An 18017-nucleotide genomic window follows, 5' to 3' on the forward strand; every position below is an offset into this window, starting at 1 on the left:
TTTCTTTTTTCTTTTTTTCTTTTTTTCCTTTTTGGAAATGTTGGTCTGGTGTCGATCTGACTGATGGCCGCTTCCTTTGGTTCAAGGGGATGATTTGATGGGATTCTACATTCGAGAATGTTGTTGGCCCATGCTTGGAGGAGGTTCAAGAACTGACAGGAGCGGAACTAGTGGTGATGCTTGGGCCGAGCCAATGGGATGCTGTGTCTGCAGAATAATAGTGTCGACCTTTCTTGTAATGCAATGTATGCTTGTTATATCGGTCAGTTTAGATGGAAAGGGTTCTGTTGATGCTGTTGAACGGGGTGGTGGTAGTTCCAGGGTTGGCGGTTTATTATGCTTTACAATGCGAGAGAGCTCGGGCTGAGTTACTTTTGCGCTGCCGGAACCTTGAAGGCTTTCCAAGGTTTGCAAGAATTGGAAATCAACAAACTCTGGGGAAACCTTGTTGTATAGCTACTAGCACTGCCACTGTTTGTCATCCGGATGTGATGGCAGTTTTTTCCTCATGTTAGGTCCAAGAGCATGGTGAACTGTAGGTACACAAGCAGGTAAAATATACATGCAACCTCGCAGAAGTCGCAACATGACGCGGATGGACTTGAGGGATCACCTCCTTGTCCGTCTACCATTAAAGCTAGCCAGCATATAATAAAATAAAAGAACTACCTTTACGTCCTTCACTGTATTTGAGAATCCACCGCATCTATCGTATGATTTTGGGCGGCTTGGTTCCGCCCAACGGACACCTTCTGCGACGCCCGATAATAGAGCTTCTGGACGATATTCGCACTGATGATGCCTATAACACAAGCCCCTTCGTGATTCCAAAGCAGTAAGTCATCAGAACTAAGACCCGGTGCGGGAGAGATAGACTGTGAAGGTAGCAAGCGGAGATGCAAAGGCTTTTCCTTGTGAATGCGCATCTCCATTTCAATTTGCATCTATGTACTAGAATGATATCCCAGCCGAGTACTTTGGATGATTCATCGGAGAAATCGAGGCGCCTGTCTGACATCTGCCATTCCGCAATCGCACTTGTCATATGCATGACATCTCCTCTGATGGTGGGTGAGGTGGAACTCGACGGGAGGGCACATCATCGTAGGGTTGTAAGTTGCGCCTGACAATGCTAATATTAATCCATGGAAATAACAGGTATGTCATCGCAACGCCCAGGACAGCGGCAACACATAATTGGCCTTCTGGCCACAGTAATTGTTATTGTTTTGTAACCATCCCAGGGGCTGTTCCTCTGGCAGTCAGCCAGCGACGGGAGGAATTTGTTTGTTTTGGCGGCGCCAAGCCATCAGCCGCCAAACAGCAAAGGAGCCCGCGCTATTCCCGATCCAGATGCGTTGCCCCGCCAACGCAGCTGCGCCAAACCCGATCGGGTGCTTGCCACAACAAGCAGGCGCCGTCCTTATTATGATCGATATCCCATGTCGGGCAGGATAGAACAACCACAACCACAACCACAACGACAAAGAGCATTCCTCTGTCTGTCTTCTCTATCTCCGTCCCTCATCACTCTGCTCAGGCGCTGCTCTCCTTTCCTCCGCCGTCTTATCCATACCCAACCTCGTCTGTCTCCTCAAAGCAGCGTCCCTTCTGGTGGGAAGAGCAGAGAGCGGCTGGTTTGGCCATTGTTAGTCCTGTCCGTCGATCCCCTTCCTCATAAAGCAAATCATATCAGAAGTCGTTGGGGATCATGCCCCTCTGACCTACGGGCGCCCACCTTATTCTTCCCTCCTCTCCTCTCACGGCCAAGTGTATATTCTTTCTCCGCTGTCGTTCTCTTGCTCTATTGTCATCCTGTTGTATCATTTTGCGAGTTTAAAGCCGCAGAAACACCACCCATCCATCTGCTAGAACAACAAAAGAAAGAAGGAAGAAAAAGAAGAAAAAGAAGAAAAAGAAGAAAGCAAGCAGCTGCTATCCTCCCTCAAGTCTCCCTCCCTACGATCAGGATGCCTTCTGTGATGGGATCCTATGGGCAGGTGATTGAGTATATTCAAGGTACCGCCCCATGTTTTGTTCGAAACCGAACATATTGAGATTTCTCATACTCACTTCAGTTTTAAAGACCGGTTGTATCTTGCATCCTATACCCACCCACCCAGCGAAGGCGCTCCGTTCTCGTACCCGGTGCAGCCCAAGTCGCCAAGCAAGCGGTCTTCTAAAGCTGCCCATGGAGGATCTGCAGCAGCCGGTCCCAGAAGCAAACCCCCCGTATACTTCACTGTTGATGATACCCTCCTCTACAACGCCTTCCATGCTGATTTCGGCCCTCTGCACATCGGTCACTTGTACCGTTTTGCCGTCCACTTCCACGAGATACTAGGCGACCCCGCCAACTGCGAGCGCCCGGTGGTCTTCTGGAGCAAACCCGATTCTAGAAGCCGCGCCAATGCCGCTTGCTTGGTTGCGTGCTATATGGTCCTGATTCAATCTTGGCCACCTCACCTGGCTCTGGCCCCCATTGCACAGGCAGACCCCCCCTATATGCCGTTTAGAGATGCCGGATATAGCCAGGCAGACTTTGTCTTGACTATCCAGGACGTCGTGTATGGCGTGTGGAAAGCTAAGGAGGAAGGGCTCTGCGGGTTGAAGGATTTCAGCCTGGAGGAGTGAGTTTTGTTGTTCCTGGTTCTTGTTGTCTCGTTTGTTGTGCCCTTCAGTCTAATTGTCTCGATCTTCGTTTAGGTACGAAAAATTTGAGCGGGTGGATATGGGTGACTTCAACTGGATTACTCCGCACTTCCTCGCATTTGCATCGCCCCAGCACCAACAGATCGACCCAATCCCACCCAATACACCGGAATTTGCGGCACTACCTTCAACCATAACGGAAGTTCTGATTTCGGACTTACCAGTCCCCTTCAAGAATGTCCTCTCACATTTTTCATCTCGGAATATCGGTCTAGTCGTCAGATTAAATTCAGAGCTATATAGTCCGTCGCATTTTACAGCGATGGGGATTAGCCATATGGATATGATATTTGAAGACGGGACCTGTCCACCACTACCTCTGGTCCGGCGGTTCATCAAGATCGCTCATGAGATGATCCATAAGAAGAAAGGAATAGCAGTGCATTGTAAGGCTGGGCTGGGTCGCACCGGCTGCCTGATCGGGGCATATCTGATTTACCGCCATGGTTTCACAGCCAATGAAGTCATTGCTTTCATGCGGTTCATGAGACCGGGTATGGTTGTTGGGCCCCAGCAACATTGGCTTCACCTAAATCAGACCAGCTTCCGGGAATGGTGGTTTGAAGACTGTTTCAAGGAGAAACTCGCGATGGCAAACCCAACAACTCCCGGTAGAGCACACCCAAAACAGCAACGTATCATAAGTACCAATGGGCAAACGGCTACTCCACCACATCCAAGCCAAAAAAGACACGCTCTGGGCGAGATTGATAACAACGAAGCGTCTGCATACGCTGATGACACCCTTCCCGCCCCCACACCAGGGCAACCGCGCAAGTCTCATCGGAAAGACTCAAGGCACCACCCATACGCACGCGCTGTATCTTCGGGCTTAGGAAGCGAGGCGGGGTTGGAGACAAGTGTTTCGAGGAATGGAACAACGAAGGAGGGCAACCGCCGTAGATTGACAGAACATAATAGTCCTAGCGAGAGTGACGAAGAACTTCAACTGCAAATGCTTGCCAGGCGGGCATCGTCGCGGACGCCAGTATCTCCATCCCAGCAGCGGTCAACGAGTCATTCCGCGACTGTTAGTCTTAGTATTCATGAAGACGTGGAGGACTACGCGGATGCCGTGGTTGTTTCGAGCCAGCCGAAGTCGACGCCTGTTGCGAAAAGTGGGAGTGGGATCTTGGGCGTGGGAAAGGTTCGCGGGAGTGCACGGAGGGGCATAGAGGGCAAAACGGCGGACAAGGGAGTGAGAAAGCATAGCGGGCGGGTTGGGAGTGCCGGTGCGGTGTCTAGGTTGAAGTGATAGGCATAAGGTTGAGAGGGGGAGGGGGACTAAGGGGGAGGAGTTATTCATATATATATCAAAGCGTATTTGGGACGCTCACCTTATTTTTTTTTTCTTCTTATGACTATCCGTACAACCCCCGATTCGATGCGTTTGATGAGCCATCCCTTTTTGTCTGTACTCAACATGTTTTTCAGCTCTGTGTCATCTGTACAGGTCATGCGAAATTCTCCCCCTTTTTTTATTATTTCCCGGCCCCTTGCTTTGATGGCTGCAACTAATTGGCTGCATTTGGTGGCTCGCTGGCAAGGCGTTGTTGTTATTGGAGTTGACGACGCTTTTTCTCTTCATGTTAATATCATAATGTCTGCGCGGGTTCGGTTTGTTGCAATGCCCTTTTCTCGTTATATTAAAACTTTGATTTTGTTATTTTTTTTCTTTCTCCTGGCTTCTTTCTTCCTTTATTTACTATATAGATCGAAACGGATTATTCTCTTGTGGATTGATTAATGTTCTTCTTCTCCCCTCAATGTTTGTTTTTTGTGCCGCTTCTTCCTCCGTTTCCACCTTTCATTCCTGACTATGATGGTTCTATCTCATGTTGAGCGTTTTGTTTGCATTGCTGTTGATGACGACGATGAGGACACGGATTTCGTTGTGATGGATGGCTAAAGAAGCGTTTTCATGTTTTTTCCCTTTTTGTTTGTGAGAGGTCAAGAGGTCAAGATGGGCTAAATATATATATATTCTTTGGCAACGCTTTTGTCTTCTTCCACCCCTGCATGCATTGTCGTAAGGCTGATTGATTGTTTGGACCATGGTAAAATCGATTCTTTTTCTAGAAGCGGGTGTATATATCACGAACAATCCATGGATCGGCCTTTTTTTTTTTTTTTTTCTCTTATGAGCACTTTTTAAAGGCGCGGGGAGCTAATAGCTAATAGCTAATACAACACCGAGGCTGGATCTGGCAAACGAATTAGCCGTAGTGTTCCTTTCCCACCCCTCCTCCTCCTCCTGACGGCTGATTACCAAAAAAGAGGTCTTGATTTTGAAGATTATGTATGACAAGGGGAGGGGAATGGGATGCATGTCGGAAGAAAGTTGGGTTCTGTCTGCATGTCGGTTTTTGCTCGAAGGGAATTGAAGGGGATGATTTCTCTAAAAATTCTTGTTTTATCCCGTCCCTTATTTTTTTTTTTTTTAAAGAAAATATGGTCTAAGTCGTATATTCAATGGATAGATGTGTTTCGGAAATTGGTGACCAGCCGCCCACTGTCAAAGTCTCTAGAGCAAACCTGTTGATTTCTCCCAATCAACGAAACCCAACGTTAGGCATTTCGACAAGGAAGAAAAAAAAATAATACAAAAAAATACAAAAAGGAAGAAAATAAAAAAAACAATAGAAAGGGAAAAAAAGGGAAGGCGAAAGAAATCATCCGACCAATCTACCGAGAACCTCCACCCCATCTCTATCTACACCTTCATCGCCTTCTTCGCCCAGTTCCAATAGTCCCGTCTCTGCTGAGTCACCGTCGTATGGATGCATTTCGTCAAATAGTCCTCCCACCCTTCCTGGGAGCCGGACTGAAGGCCCTTCCGCACCGCAGGCGAGCACTGGGTGCTCATGAACCACGCCGCGGAGCCGAAGTCGTGGTCGTCGCTTTTGAGAAGCAGGTCCAGGACCGCGGCAACGTCGCCCTTGACCTTGGCTAGCTCATCTTTGATTTCATCAAGGGAGTCGGCGTACACGGCGTTGTTGTCGGGCATTTGCATGTTTCGAGCTGGGTTTTTGTCAAGGTTCGAGGTTAGCCGTTAGTTAGCTCGTCCGGTTCTCTCGCTTTTTTTTTCTCAACCCCATTTTCACATGCTTTCCGTCAGGCAATGTGGATAAGGGGGAAATGGAGAAAGCTAAAATGTGAAAAAAAAAAAAAAAAAAAAAAAAAAGAAGATTAACAAAACAAATGAAAGCAACATAAAACATACTCCCCTGCCCTGGCGTCCCAGGGAAATGGTTCCGCCTATACGCAAACTCCGCAGTTTCAAACGCCATCAGACTCAGAAGCGCTACCTTCTCCGCGGGAGATTCGATCTTGTATCTCTTGAATGAGTTCAGGATAGGTTCCGCCGCCTGCGATGCGCTGCGACATTCGCCAGCAGCATCTTTGAGGTCGACGCAGGGCTCCTTGGCGGATCTTGGTGCGACGGCCTTTAGGACTTCAATCATTGCACTCGTGTCGCTGCTGTTATTGCTTTTGGAAGTGTCTGTTTGTTGGTCGGCTGGGGCGTCGAAGCAGTCAGCGTGGGTGGTTATGAGGTGGAGGGAGAGGAGGAGAGTCGTCGAGAATAGTTTTAGATGCATGGTTTATTAGTATTTATTTTATTTTTTTCCCCTTTCCTATTCTTCGCTTCCAGGCAAGCTGGTCGTTCAATGAGAAGTAATGTTTGTGGAGAATTTTGGGTATATATCGCGAGCGAGGGGCATCTTCTTCAACGGGATCTGCATCTGGGGAAAGGAGAAGAAAGATATTTATATGTTCCCTAGATATTCCATGAAGCACGGGATCGCTGTTGTCGTTGTCACAGAGGGCCCCTTAGAGCGGACAAAGCGCTTCCAAAATTGCCATACCATGGGGATCTGCCTTGGTGATTTGTCGGATCCCCAGCGTTGTGATAAGCCATTCATTGCACGGTGAGCGCATGTACGCATCTAACTAGTTGTTTCAAAACAGTCGGCATCAGTCGCGGGCGATTGGGCTGCGTTGGTCCAGGGACTAGTTGACTAGCTAGCCAATGCGCTGCATCATGCAGGGGACATCGCGGGCGGTCCTGGGCTGGGCGTTGCTTATCTTCAAGCTTTGCCCCTTTGGTGGCTGACAACAGCGCTGCATGCGTTCTTTGACATTTCATTCCGTCCGGCCTTTGTTTGAGGAAAAAATTTTCTTTGCCGTTAGACAGCTTTGTTGTCCCGGCCAGACCAGTTCTATACTGTTCGCTTTGTTGTTTCATGTGAAAGGATAAAACGATACTGGTAGCTATTATTTCAGCCTTTGCTAGAGACCAACCGAGGCAGCGATGCTGGAAGGCATCAAGGCCATTGTTTCATATCTGCGAGAGGAACTGTCATTGCAAATGGCGGAAAACGATATTTTCCCCTTAGACAATAGACCATCCAACTAGTCCAAATCTCAAGTCTCGATTGCGTGCGACATGAATCGAACCAACATTCCTTCGGACTATATTTACTGATGTTATGAAGTCAAATTTCTGCGCTTTTCATTCTAGTTTCCCTCTCCATTTCCCTCTCTTTCTTTTTTCCTTTTTAACGCTACTGAGAAGAAGTCATCTCTATGGAGTTTCACTCGTCCGTTCTCTTTTCATTCCTTCCGCCACATATTTTTAGTTTAGTTTCGCTCTCCCTTTGCCACTCTTGCTCCCGGAGCGAACTTTCACCAACAGGCCGAAGAGTCAAATAAGTTGACAGAAATAATCGCTACAATCTGTCACAGGCGCTCGACATGAGGCGGGGTGGCCCATATCTTTCTTGGATCGTTCTTGAAGAACACATGCGGAGTTCTGCTCAAGGCACCACTATCTCATCTGACAGTGAATATCATACATAGCTCACATGTTTGTTATTACCAGCTGAATATTACCAGTTGAACCGCTTGCTACGCCATCGGACGATCGACCAGTCAAGCAAGCCGGCGGACCAATGATGCCGAAACATTCTTGCAGTCAGGGAAGATATGTCGATTTCTGGCGTAGTTTTCCAGGAGCAGTGACAAATCACGCTCTCGCTGGTCGGGAAACGCAGTCGTATGGCCCTGTTTGCTCTGCCTGTCAAAAGCCCCACATGCCACCGCTAGACCTCGGCTCAAAAACATTGCTGTCTTGATTGTATCTTCATCTGCTGTCTGACCTTTTTTCAATGAATGTGGCGACTCAGCAAGTTGCTTCTGTGGTGGGGAAAGTGTCGATGATGCACCGGCTAAACAATCGCGATAGCCGTCGCTGCTTCTGAAAAGAACTGACGTATTTCCTGAAGCCCATTCAAAGGGAGAATCTGCCCGCAGTTCAGTTTGTTGAGGGAACGGCCGTGGAAATAAATATCCGTTGGCAATGAGAGTCGAGATTTGAGCGGACAGAGAGAGAGAGAGACAGAGCGATTATTTGTTTCCCTCCGGCTTCTGTACCACCATAGCGGCTGGATTGAGCAGGGTGGGGAATAATTCAAACGCGGGACTCATTTTGTCGCACACAAAGACAGCCCTGCTCTTCTTTGAGGACGGGTGATGGCTTCTTCTGATGAGTTGCTCGGCCACTCTTACTACCGAAGAAGCATGCCGAGCATACTTGGACATCCATGGAGCTTCGATACCAGAAGCTATAACTATGTTTGGATAATAATCAGATATTCAATCTTTGTATAATTACAAGCGAGGTTGCCGGTATACATACGTGGGACAAGATCGACGACGGGAACAAGTGGCTTTGGACCTTCGCTCTTTGGACTGGAGTACAGATTAAGAGTCCGTGGCGTAATTGAAGAAGTTGTGTAGAGGATAATCGGCGGAAGTCAGCGAAGGACCAAAAGAGAGCCGAACATAGATATATGACGTCATTTTGCTGCTGAGGGTTCGGTAAAGTTTCAACGTCTGCCGAGTGCCAAGGCCCTAAAATGCTTCACTTTGCCGAAACATGCAAGATGTTGTGGCGAGTTGATCGATTGTGGTCGGTATGACTGACGATAACTAACAGCTATGCTTATATGAAGTGATGGGATGTCTGTGGTGGATTTTGGGAGAAGATGGTGTTAGTCTTCATCAGTATCATGCCCAAAATCTTGCTGGTTGGGCGAAGATACAAATGCCGCCTATCGGCTTCATGGGGAAGATTTTCTGTTGACTCCGTTAACCCAGCTTTGATGATGAATGGTCATAAATTCGAAGATGGAAAAGAAGAGGGAATGAATGTGAAACCTCGTAACGAGAATTTCCAAGCTTGCAACTCCCTCCGCCCTAGGACAAGCCGCTAATATTGAGAATGGACCCGTCGATGATTCTTGCATACTCGTATCGGCATCATGTCGGGGCATGGCAATTGACTGTGCCAGGGTGGCCACTAGCGTAGCATATCGGCTTTCTCCTGATAATCCGTATCCGATACCGTCAATGACGCGTGGGATAGCTTATTGACCATCGCAAACAATATCGTATTTTCGTTATTGGCGGTACATCATCAGGAGGACTTGTGCCTCAACTGGCAACGGTAAATCTAAAAGCTCAAGGAACTCAACCCTGTCGTTTACTTGGGGTTATTCTCCAAAACATTGTCACCCTTCATGGCACGGATAAACTGTATATCCCTCCTCGGTTTAAAGCTCTACATCAATCTTGGGTTCCAGAGTTAGATTACCCAGGACATCTTTATAAGGACGAGATGGAGAATAACCACGGTGGAGAGCATCAATACTTCCTTCGCTCATGATTTTATCTTATATATGTAAAGACTAATTGCTGTCATATCCCAGGCTCGAAGACCTATACGGCGATCAGGATTTTGAGAAAACGAATCCTCTGGCCTATCCGCTATTGGGAAAGTTTGCTGTCCTGCCAGGGACACATGCCAAAATTTGCGATATCGATATTCTGAGAGACGATGCCGTCTGCTATGTGAAGGGATTGGCGGATTCTGGAGTTGACGTCCACTCCTCTTGCAAATTGATACGTTAATTGAACGTTAAAATATCTATCGCACATCTTTCGGCTGTATGCACCGCACTTGGAAGAACCCTTGAGGAGAGAACAGGACTGCGTTAGGAGCCTTAATTGGGTAGTAATAAGCGAACAGCAGCCAGAGATTCTGAGTTGAAGATAGTCTGGCTGAAGATTCGCAGGAATGGATTTATGAGCGTCTAGGCTCCAAATGAACTAAGTGAACTAAGTTAACAATACCTCTGATTTAATCAACAATTATGTGATCTGGCAAGCCTACTAGGGAGTGTCGGCTACCAATATTGCAAGAGATTAAATACAGTTGTAGCTAGTTGATCGTTTCTGTCATAGGTGGTAAATACCCCGTCTTGGGGAGGAAATATACTCAGTCATCCTCCCTGCATATGTTTTGGATCTTACAGCAGTATTAGTGTGTAGTTTTGATCTAACAGACATTTCAAAATGGGCCTAGAGAAGATCTTGATATCAATAACCGATGCCAATTATATTTTCAACCTTTCCGCAATTCAGCCGGCGCACTGCCGTTCAATTTGAAATATCCTGGTTGCAATTCCCTGAGAAACCCTTCCGGATCATCGTTATATGAGGCCACCCTCAGCCGCTGGACATTGTCGGCCCCATAGCTGGAAATCACATCTTGGAACTGGCTTGCATAGTTCATGAAGAGGTAATCGGTGTGCACGCCGGATTCATTGGCTTCCTCTTTGATTGTTTGTATCATGTTGGAGAAGGTCCTGTAGATCGTCTCATCATCTGCTTCGTTGGACCATGCTGCGGAGAGGAGATGTAGGGTATATGGTCCACCTTCAACTGACAGACCGAATGCGTTTCCCTTCATTTGTGATAACATTGGCTCCGTGACGGTTTGGAAATTGCATTCAACGACGATACCCCTGATCGCTCTAAGAGGGTTTATTGTTGCAAGAAATGTATCTGCTACGAACCTCACGAGCCAAGCATCCAATTTAAACGTGTATGTCCAGTGTGTATATCGTGACCCCGGTGGGGTTTCATTCGCCAAAGCTTTTGTTATTTCGGACATGTATTGGACTTTAGACGATTCAAAAACAGTGGGTATGGCTTCCATCTCTGCAAATATTGGAGGGTATGGAATTCCATCCGCATTCTCCAGGTGCGCTCTGATCCTTTCCGCTTCCTGCGTGACGGTAAAGGCTATGAAACCGTTGCTGCTCCTGAGATCCTTGATGATTGCTCTCCCGAGGTTCACGTATGTATCGAGAACAGCCTGTTTGTGATCCATGCTGAACTCTCGCAGCCCTTGCCACATCGGACCTTGGGGGTATATATTCACGGTGAACCTGGTTACGATTCCAAAATTGTTCCCTCCTCCACATAACGCGAAGAACATCTCTGGTCTCTGAGCATCGATATTGAGAATCCCACCGTAAGCGCCCACAACCTACGCAGAGAACATGGCAGTTAAATCTTAGGTTGTAACATGCGTATATTTGAGGAAACGAAACTAATGCCCTGGGAAATTAAACTAACCTCATAGTTTATGACGTTACCACAAGCCCAGCCATACAGATTGGATAGGAAAGAGATGCCACCTTTAATATAGTGTTCAGCGTGGGTTTTTCAATTGCAAAGGGAAATCTTATTATTGTTTCCTGTTGACACTTACCTCCAAGAATGTGGCCTCCAACCCCTACATCACCAGCACGCGCCCCCACGGCTATGAGGTTGTGGACCTCCAGTGCTTTATATACATCATACCAGGTATTCCCTGTGCCCAGAATCGCAGTCTTTCGATCTGGCGCTATAATGATGTCGTTAATGGATCTCATGTCGAATGCCATACCATCCTGGATATTAGATGCGCCTGGAAACGTAGCATGTCCACCACTTCTCACAGCAAATGTACAGTTGACTTGTGTGATTACGAACATGGCGAAGGACACTTGGCTCACGTTCTTCGGGCGGAAAATACACATTGGCTGGGTTTTTGACTGCTGCTGCGACCAAAAACTCGCTTGGAACTGGCTGTATTTGTCGCTCCCAGGGAACGCGACGGTGTCCGCGTATGTCTTGGACAGGTAAGTGCAAGCAAACTCACATCGACTAGGAGCGGTGTTTCTCTCGTTAAACTTAAGGAAGATAGTTTCCGTTTCGAGGGGATCACTTTGGTGGGCTGACGGGTGGCGATGGCCGATAACTGGTAATTTGAAGCCCACCCCGTACCAGCCTAGAAGAATCGAGATGAGAATAGAATAACCGCTTAACCTCATCGCTAGAAACATTGCTGATGATATCCTGCCTATTTGATAGGAAGGAAACGAAACTCTGCTCCCACGAGACAACTTAAAGTTAGAAGAAGATTTGGCAGTTGGGGCGCGCGCGAGGACGTATATTTATTTCCCCTGGATTATGGAAAGCAAGGGATAACAACAGCCCAGATCGTTTGCTCAACCCGTTGGGGGCCCCAACTACGGTTCGTCAGCTACAACCAGGGGATGAAACGCCCCTAGGGCTGGATTTTTCTCGTTTGGGTTATCTGAGATATACAACAAAAATAATAACGAAAAGTCTTGAGAAATCGCTCTTCGAGCGCGAACAAATGCCTTTGATTCCATTTAAAGGGTGTGCAACGTGAGGTTGCGGGTGGTACTAAATTCCATGAAATGAAACCATCGCTGGTTCATAACACTATTAAATATCCAACGGAGTGAAACAAATTGGAAGAAAACATCCATAATACACGCTAGACCTGAACCCCTTTGAGTAGCAGTAATTTGGACGATAAACGTGTGTTATAGTAATACTGGGGCCCACGCGCTACGGAGCCAGTCGCGGAATGTCTGCGGGCTAATTTGGACTGGAGTATGCAAATTTGGATCTCCAAAGTCATAACAACCAGCTACGGTCGCCAGCAGGCAGTGCAGTCGCGATTGCTGCGGCAGATTCCCGGAAGCTTTCGCATGGGCCAGGGCATTTCCAATGTCATCGTCGGTGAGAATCGCCTTTTCAAACTCGACACCTGTCAATGATTTTCCACCATTAGTAGCTCTCAGTACGCACTAGCATTTTATAAAATAGAGCAATATGTGGGAGGGAACTCACCTCTCATGAGCTCAGCCTCGCTTACAATATCACCCAGGGTCATCCGATCGCCGCATATCCTAAACTCTGTCTCCCACTGCGGCAAATCCAGCGCGGCAACAATATACCTTGCCAAGTCCTGCGCGGACGTCATGCACACGAACACAGGCGCACCCGACGCATTAAAATACGGAACCTCAGCCTTCATCGTGCGGACATTCATCAGGTAATCACCCTCGCCGTCTATATACGTACCGCTACCGAGTTGGAAGGTAGCCATGCCGCCTGGCGCAAAGCGTTCGTAGAAGATCCCGCAGGCGAAAACCGCGTACTGCATACCGCGCTGCGAGTAGTATTGCAGGCGGCCGAGACTAGTCAAGTTTCCGCGGTCGAGGAAGTTGGCTGCTGGGCACGAGGATGGGGGTCCTTCGAATTCGGATGGGACGAAGCGCCGGACGCGGACATGGGCGGCGGCATCGATTAGGGCTATCTCTGCTTGTCCTGATATGGTGGAGATAACAGTGTCGATGCCCGCTAGGGCATACTGGAGGTTGTTGCTATTGCTGTAGTCGACTTTCAGGACTTGCCAGCCTTTCGCTGTGAGGCCTGGGTTATTCTGGAGAGTGGACATTAGTTTGCTGACAGGAAGGGTGTTCAGGGTGGGAACATGGTTGCCGAAAGATGTATAGATATATGGCTGCACATACATTTCGGGAAAGAAAGATAAATTGATGGCAGGTTTGTGTCGAGATGTAGTGGGCAATGTATTGGGACAGCCCACTGGTCCCAGCGATCGCTACCTTGATCATGGTCAACTATGCATGATAAGATTTATGAGGGCTAGGAATACAATATCTAGGAAGGGGCTGGTATAAATAGAAAGGAGAACACAAAGAGTGGCGGATGTTTTAAGTCAAAATATGCAGCATTTTTCATCTGAGTCTCCCAGAGTCCAATGTCTGTTAGGTGCATATTTAGCCCTTACTCCTCAACTCCATGTTTGCCCTGTGATTTGACGAGGAATAGTAGGGATTTGATGTAAAATCCATACACCCATCAAAGTCCCCTGATCATGTTATAAGAAAATTTGCAGATAAGAGCGCAAGAGACACTAGGCCTCGAGGGCTAATATTGTCTAGAAAGAAAGAATCTGAGGAGAGGACATTCAACCAAGGCTCCAGCTAACCATTGTTGTTTGTGGAAATAGCATATGTGTTATTTGACCAAGAATGTCCCTAGGACACCATGATTTTCGGATTTGTATACCATGGTCACCTCATGGATGTCCTCCCTTGTGAGCAGCCAAAAACCTTGGTTGAGCAATCCATATCCAATACAATGAGGGCAAGCCATCTTACGGTTTTGGGAGCAAAGCGTTTAAAAGCGCAAGGAAAGCTAGGGTCGATAAATGGACGACCTTATTCGATTTGGGGAATGGGTTATAACGACGCTTGATATTTGACTAGCCGATTGACCAATCCATGAAGGTCTCAAGCGGCATATCGTGGTAGCATCGTCACATAGGGTGATTTAGGCATGGACAGGGAATGTGTGACATAGGGCTTAGGCAGCAGAGCCGCATGCAACGGCGCAAAGATGGTTTATCCAGTCAATCCCAGGAGAGCCTGGTACACAAGATGTGATCTCATGGACTGGTGATCAGAATGGCCAATGATGCCGTTTAATGAAAATGTTGAAAACCCCCTCCCTCATGGGGTGAAATTCGAGATGCAATAAATGGCCCAAGGCAGCAATAGAATCCGCAGAAAATCGACTGTCCCCTCTCCCCCGCAGTCGAAGTTCGGGGAGGAGAGGATGGATAGAATGCAGGACTCCGGTGCATTTCTCAAATTCCAGGTTCCCAGGCAGCGGCTGTTGGCATTGATTGCTGCCTGTGTCAGTTGAGTTGGGGTGACCTTGATACAAGATCTGATTGATACCACGTGAAGCTAAGTATGTGCCGGCTAAACGCGTTTTGTAATCGCGAGATCAAGGTGAGGCGGGAACCAGCTCTGTATTCAACGGCGTGAGCAGTGAGTTAACTGATGTGATTGCTCCGGACGAGCATTGAAAGCACGACTGCTCGTGGTAGAACTGTGCTTGGTCTGTTTCCGTTTCCCGTTGATGGAGTTTGCAGTCCAGAATTCCGTGGTCAGAACAAGGGCTCAAAAGGGATTAGAGTACACATCACTACCCTTTCAAGGGATTCTAGATCGTGAAAAACTACCGTTTGAAAAAGAAGTCGTGGTAGTGGTAGTGGTAGTGGTAGTCGTGGTGGCAGATGGGAAACGGGATCTTTTGGTGGTTGAACACGATGGCACGAAATAAGCGAAAGCGGCCCCAACCCAACTCGGCAAAACTGGCTCCAGACCGGCGATGACCGTGCATCCACGCATCTCCTCCGCGTCCACAGCGCGACGCGAGCTATATCGCTCTTCCACGTCTCCGATCTCCTCTCTCCTCTCTCCTCTCTCCTCCCTTCTACATTCTCCTCTCCCTTCGCGCCGTGCATTTCTCTCGTCAATTGTTTGCACGCGGGGAACCCATTCTTCCGTAGGCACATTCCACGGATGGTCAATTCTTTGCTACTGCTCACCTCCCCATGATGTGCGATCCCGAGCAACCATCATCGGCCGGTGTCAAAGCCGCTACGGTGCCGCCGCTCAAAGACGCTACGAATAACAACTACGCTTTCTTGGTCCACTCTCAAAAGTCCTTAACACAGAATCTACCTCCCAAAGTAGACAACAAGGCTCTGGCGCGGCAAAAACGTCGAAGGACGAGGTATATCCCGCCGTTCAACCTCAACTTTGCCATTAGTAGCACCTTTACTAGATCACTGCTAATTCGTGTTGTAGCCCTGATGATCAAAAGATTCTCGAAGCGGAATACCAACGAAACCCTAAACCAGACCGGGCAACGAGGGCTGATATTGTTAACAGGGTTACACTAGGCGAGAAGGAGGTTCAGGTATGGTTCGATGATATGTTGTATTTCTCTCAAGAAGGGGGGGGTCTAACGCGTTCTTCCTCGGATGAAGATCTGGTTTCAAAATCGACGCCAAAATGACAGACGGCGATCCAAACCGCTCAACCCGGGAGATTTCAAAGTGCCCAAACCCTCCGACCCAGACCAAGACGCGTCCAATGGCAATAATCCTGTTAATTCTGAGAGCCAGGCTACTCTGCTGTCAAAAACATTCCATGGAACTGATCGTCGAACAAGCACTGACACGAGACGCGCGAATCTCTCTACATCACCGGACAGCTCGTTTGGGTCGGAAACAGTGGTCGAACATGAGTCGACCTTGAGTTCTCAACCACCTAACTCGCAGGAAACTGTCATCTCCCTCCAGCGAGAGGAACTGCGCGACGACGTTGGCAAAATTGAAGGGCAAACAGGTGGTAGTAAAGAAGGGGGTGCAATGTTAATAACGGATGAACTTCACATCGAGCCCGTCAGCAGGAAACGGTCCAGGTCTCAGCCTGAGGCTGCGAACACGAACAAGTACAGTCCGCCGACTTCAAGCACATTTATACCCCCTTCGCTGCGTATATCATTGTCTTTTGACGGAGAGGCAGTTGTTCGCAAGGAGGGGGAAAGCACCCCGTCGCCGCAAAAACCACTAGACGCCATTCGAATTTCCATGTCTGCTGATGGCGAAGCATTAATCAGAACTGCAAGCGAGGAATCCCCTATTACGAAAAACCGCGCCCCTCTCTTGTACAACACCCGTCCTGTTGCTAGAGGACTGAGGAGGAGCATCAGCGCCTTTCCCCTCGGGGCATTGAAGGGGACAAAGGAAGGCCAAGATCCCAAGCCATTTGGGAGATCTCGCGACTCCCGTATCTGGGAACTTCATTGTGATACTGATGCTCGGACTGCATTGTTGGGGTCGAAAGGCAGTCTTTTGTCCTCCACGGCTCGGACGAGGAAACTGAGCCACAGAAAATCCGACCTGGGCCATGGTCGAAAGGCGTTGATGCCACGAACAAATCTCCCAAACATTGTACCACTTGCGGAGGAGCCTACAGGGAAGCGGAAAAAACTATCACGGGCAATGTCCTCCTTGGCTCGTTTAGAAACTGGTCACAAAGGGTTAATATCAAAGATGGAAGAAGGGGTCATGGACTGCCACACGGGCGATTCAGACAAAGAGAATTGGATACCAGGTACACAGATGTCCGCGGCAAGACGGGTGCCTTCTAACAAACAGAAGACCCGTCGTGTAGGACTGCAGAAACCTAACCGGCTCAGCAATGGGCAGAGTGCTGGCTATCGACCGGTCGCAGGCTCTAACAAGATGCAGCGGGGACATCGAGACGTACTTCTTCACCCTAGTCCCGATAACACTCAAGAGGGCGGAGATGATGTAACCGGGAAGTTTCATGGGGCCCCGGACGAAATATCTCAGCTCAGCCAGGATGAAGATTTGGATTGCATCCAGGGACTGCTGTCTTTGAGCCAGGGCGCTTGGCGATAGTCGGCCATGATTGGCTAGCAAGATGGAAATCTTTCCCTTTTTTTTGCTCCTTTTCTTTTTCTTTTTCTGTTTCGTTTTCTCTAAACTCTCCTTTTGGCTACATCGTATAAGTTCCCCTGGACTTTTTGTTGGCGTTCTCTGGACGGCGTGGCTTAATTCTGTACGATAACGGCCATGTTATAGACGAGATTCTGGTTAATAAATGAATGTTGTATTTTTATATTGTTTGACCTCTGCAGAAGCAGCTTCCCGATCATGGATGACTCAGCATGGCCGATGGTAATCTTACACATTTGCCATGAATCAACTTTTCGCATTCAGCTTGTTTCACCAATGAAGAATAAAGGAATACTATCCCCAGAAAATAATAATAATAATACTAATACTAGAATCAAGGCCTTCACGTCCTACAGAACCTGCTTTCTTCAGCAATACAGGTCAAAGCAAGGAGGAGTCGCCGTCGGGAGGATGGTTTCGTACACACCAAAGCTTATCGCCTGCTTCTGCTTGCTTACTGTTGGGGGGATTGGATTGGGTGATTCGTACCCTCTATACCACCACGGCGCTGCTGGTGATTGAGCTCTTTTGCCCCAGTGACCTAACAATATCATATCAAGGATTCTGTTGATTACACTCGCAAGGATCTTCTATTATCTCACTCCCGGAAACCGCGGATCACTGGTGCGGTGTATATCAGCACTACCCCTCTCATATGTTCAAGCATTCTCTTTCCTATAAATACTGCCTGATTATCATGTAATTATTGGAGTTAGAATAATCAATTCAA

The 18017-nt window shown here is 48.0% G+C and overlaps 7 protein-coding genes across 7 annotated transcripts; 3 read left to right on the forward strand and 4 right to left on the reverse strand.

The window, feature by feature from the left end:
* Nucleotides 1-713: 713 nt before the first annotated feature.
* HCBG_02998 (uncharacterized protein) lies at nt 714-1197 on the forward strand (the record flags this gene model as incomplete). Its single annotated transcript, XM_045430047.1, has 3 exons — nt 714-835; nt 956-1112; nt 1159-1197. 3 exons carry the CDS (start codon nt 714-716, stop codon nt 1195-1197), a joined length of 318 nt encoding a protein of 105 aa, XP_045289942.1.
* A 760-nt stretch (nt 1198-1957) lies between these two features.
* HCBG_02999 (tyrosine-protein phosphatase CDC14) lies at nt 1958-4047 on the forward strand (the record flags this gene model as incomplete). Its single annotated transcript, XM_045430048.1, has 3 exons — nt 1958-2019; nt 2087-2630; nt 2707-4047. 3 exons carry the CDS (start codon nt 1971-1973, stop codon nt 3965-3967), a joined length of 1854 nt encoding a protein of 617 aa, XP_045289943.1.
* Nucleotides 4048-5425: 1378 nt separating this feature from the next.
* Nucleotides 5426-6311, reverse strand: HCBG_03000 (uncharacterized protein; the record flags this gene model as incomplete). The annotated part of the gene is made up of 2 exons (XM_045430049.1): nt 5426-5733; nt 5936-6311. 2 exons carry the CDS (start codon nt 6309-6311, stop codon nt 5426-5428), a joined length of 684 nt encoding a protein of 227 aa, XP_045289944.1.
* Nucleotides 6312-7644: 1333 nt separating this feature from the next.
* HCBG_03001 (uncharacterized protein) lies at nt 7645-9437 on the reverse strand (the record flags this gene model as incomplete). Its single annotated transcript, XM_045430050.1, has 5 exons — nt 7645-7908; nt 8146-8342; nt 8411-8463; nt 8932-9139; nt 9368-9437. The coding sequence occupies 5 exons, from the start codon at nt 9435-9437 to the stop codon at nt 7645-7647; spliced, it is 792 nt and encodes a 263-aa protein (XP_045289945.1).
* Nucleotides 9438-10177: 740 nt separating this feature from the next.
* Nucleotides 10178-11948, reverse strand: HCBG_03002 (FAD binding domain-containing protein; the record flags this gene model as incomplete). Its single annotated transcript, XM_045430051.1, has 3 exons — nt 10178-11107; nt 11197-11258; nt 11333-11948. 3 exons carry the CDS (start codon nt 11946-11948, stop codon nt 10178-10180), a joined length of 1608 nt encoding a protein of 535 aa, XP_045289946.1.
* Nucleotides 11949-12458: 510 nt separating this feature from the next.
* Nucleotides 12459-13556, reverse strand: HCBG_03003 (uncharacterized protein; the record flags this gene model as incomplete). The annotated part of the gene is made up of 3 exons (XM_045430052.1): nt 12459-12685; nt 12769-13363; nt 13455-13556. The coding sequence occupies 3 exons, from the start codon at nt 13554-13556 to the stop codon at nt 12459-12461; spliced, it is 924 nt and encodes a 307-aa protein (XP_045289947.1).
* Nucleotides 13557-15295: 1739 nt separating this feature from the next.
* On the forward strand, nt 15296-17451 carry HCBG_03004 (uncharacterized protein; the record flags this gene model as incomplete). Its single annotated transcript, XM_045430053.1, has 3 exons — nt 15296-15531; nt 15606-15717; nt 15788-17451. The coding sequence occupies 3 exons, from the start codon at nt 15353-15355 to the stop codon at nt 17228-17230; spliced, it is 1734 nt and encodes a 577-aa protein (XP_045289948.1).
* Nucleotides 17452-18017: the final 566 nt, after the last annotated feature.

The sequence above is a fragment of the Histoplasma capsulatum genome, assembly GCF_000150115.1.
Source record: "Histoplasma capsulatum G186AR genomic scaffold supercont2.3, whole genome shotgun sequence".
In the NCBI taxonomy this organism is placed as follows: Eukaryota; Fungi; Ascomycota; class Eurotiomycetes; order Onygenales; family Ajellomycetaceae; genus Histoplasma; species Histoplasma capsulatum.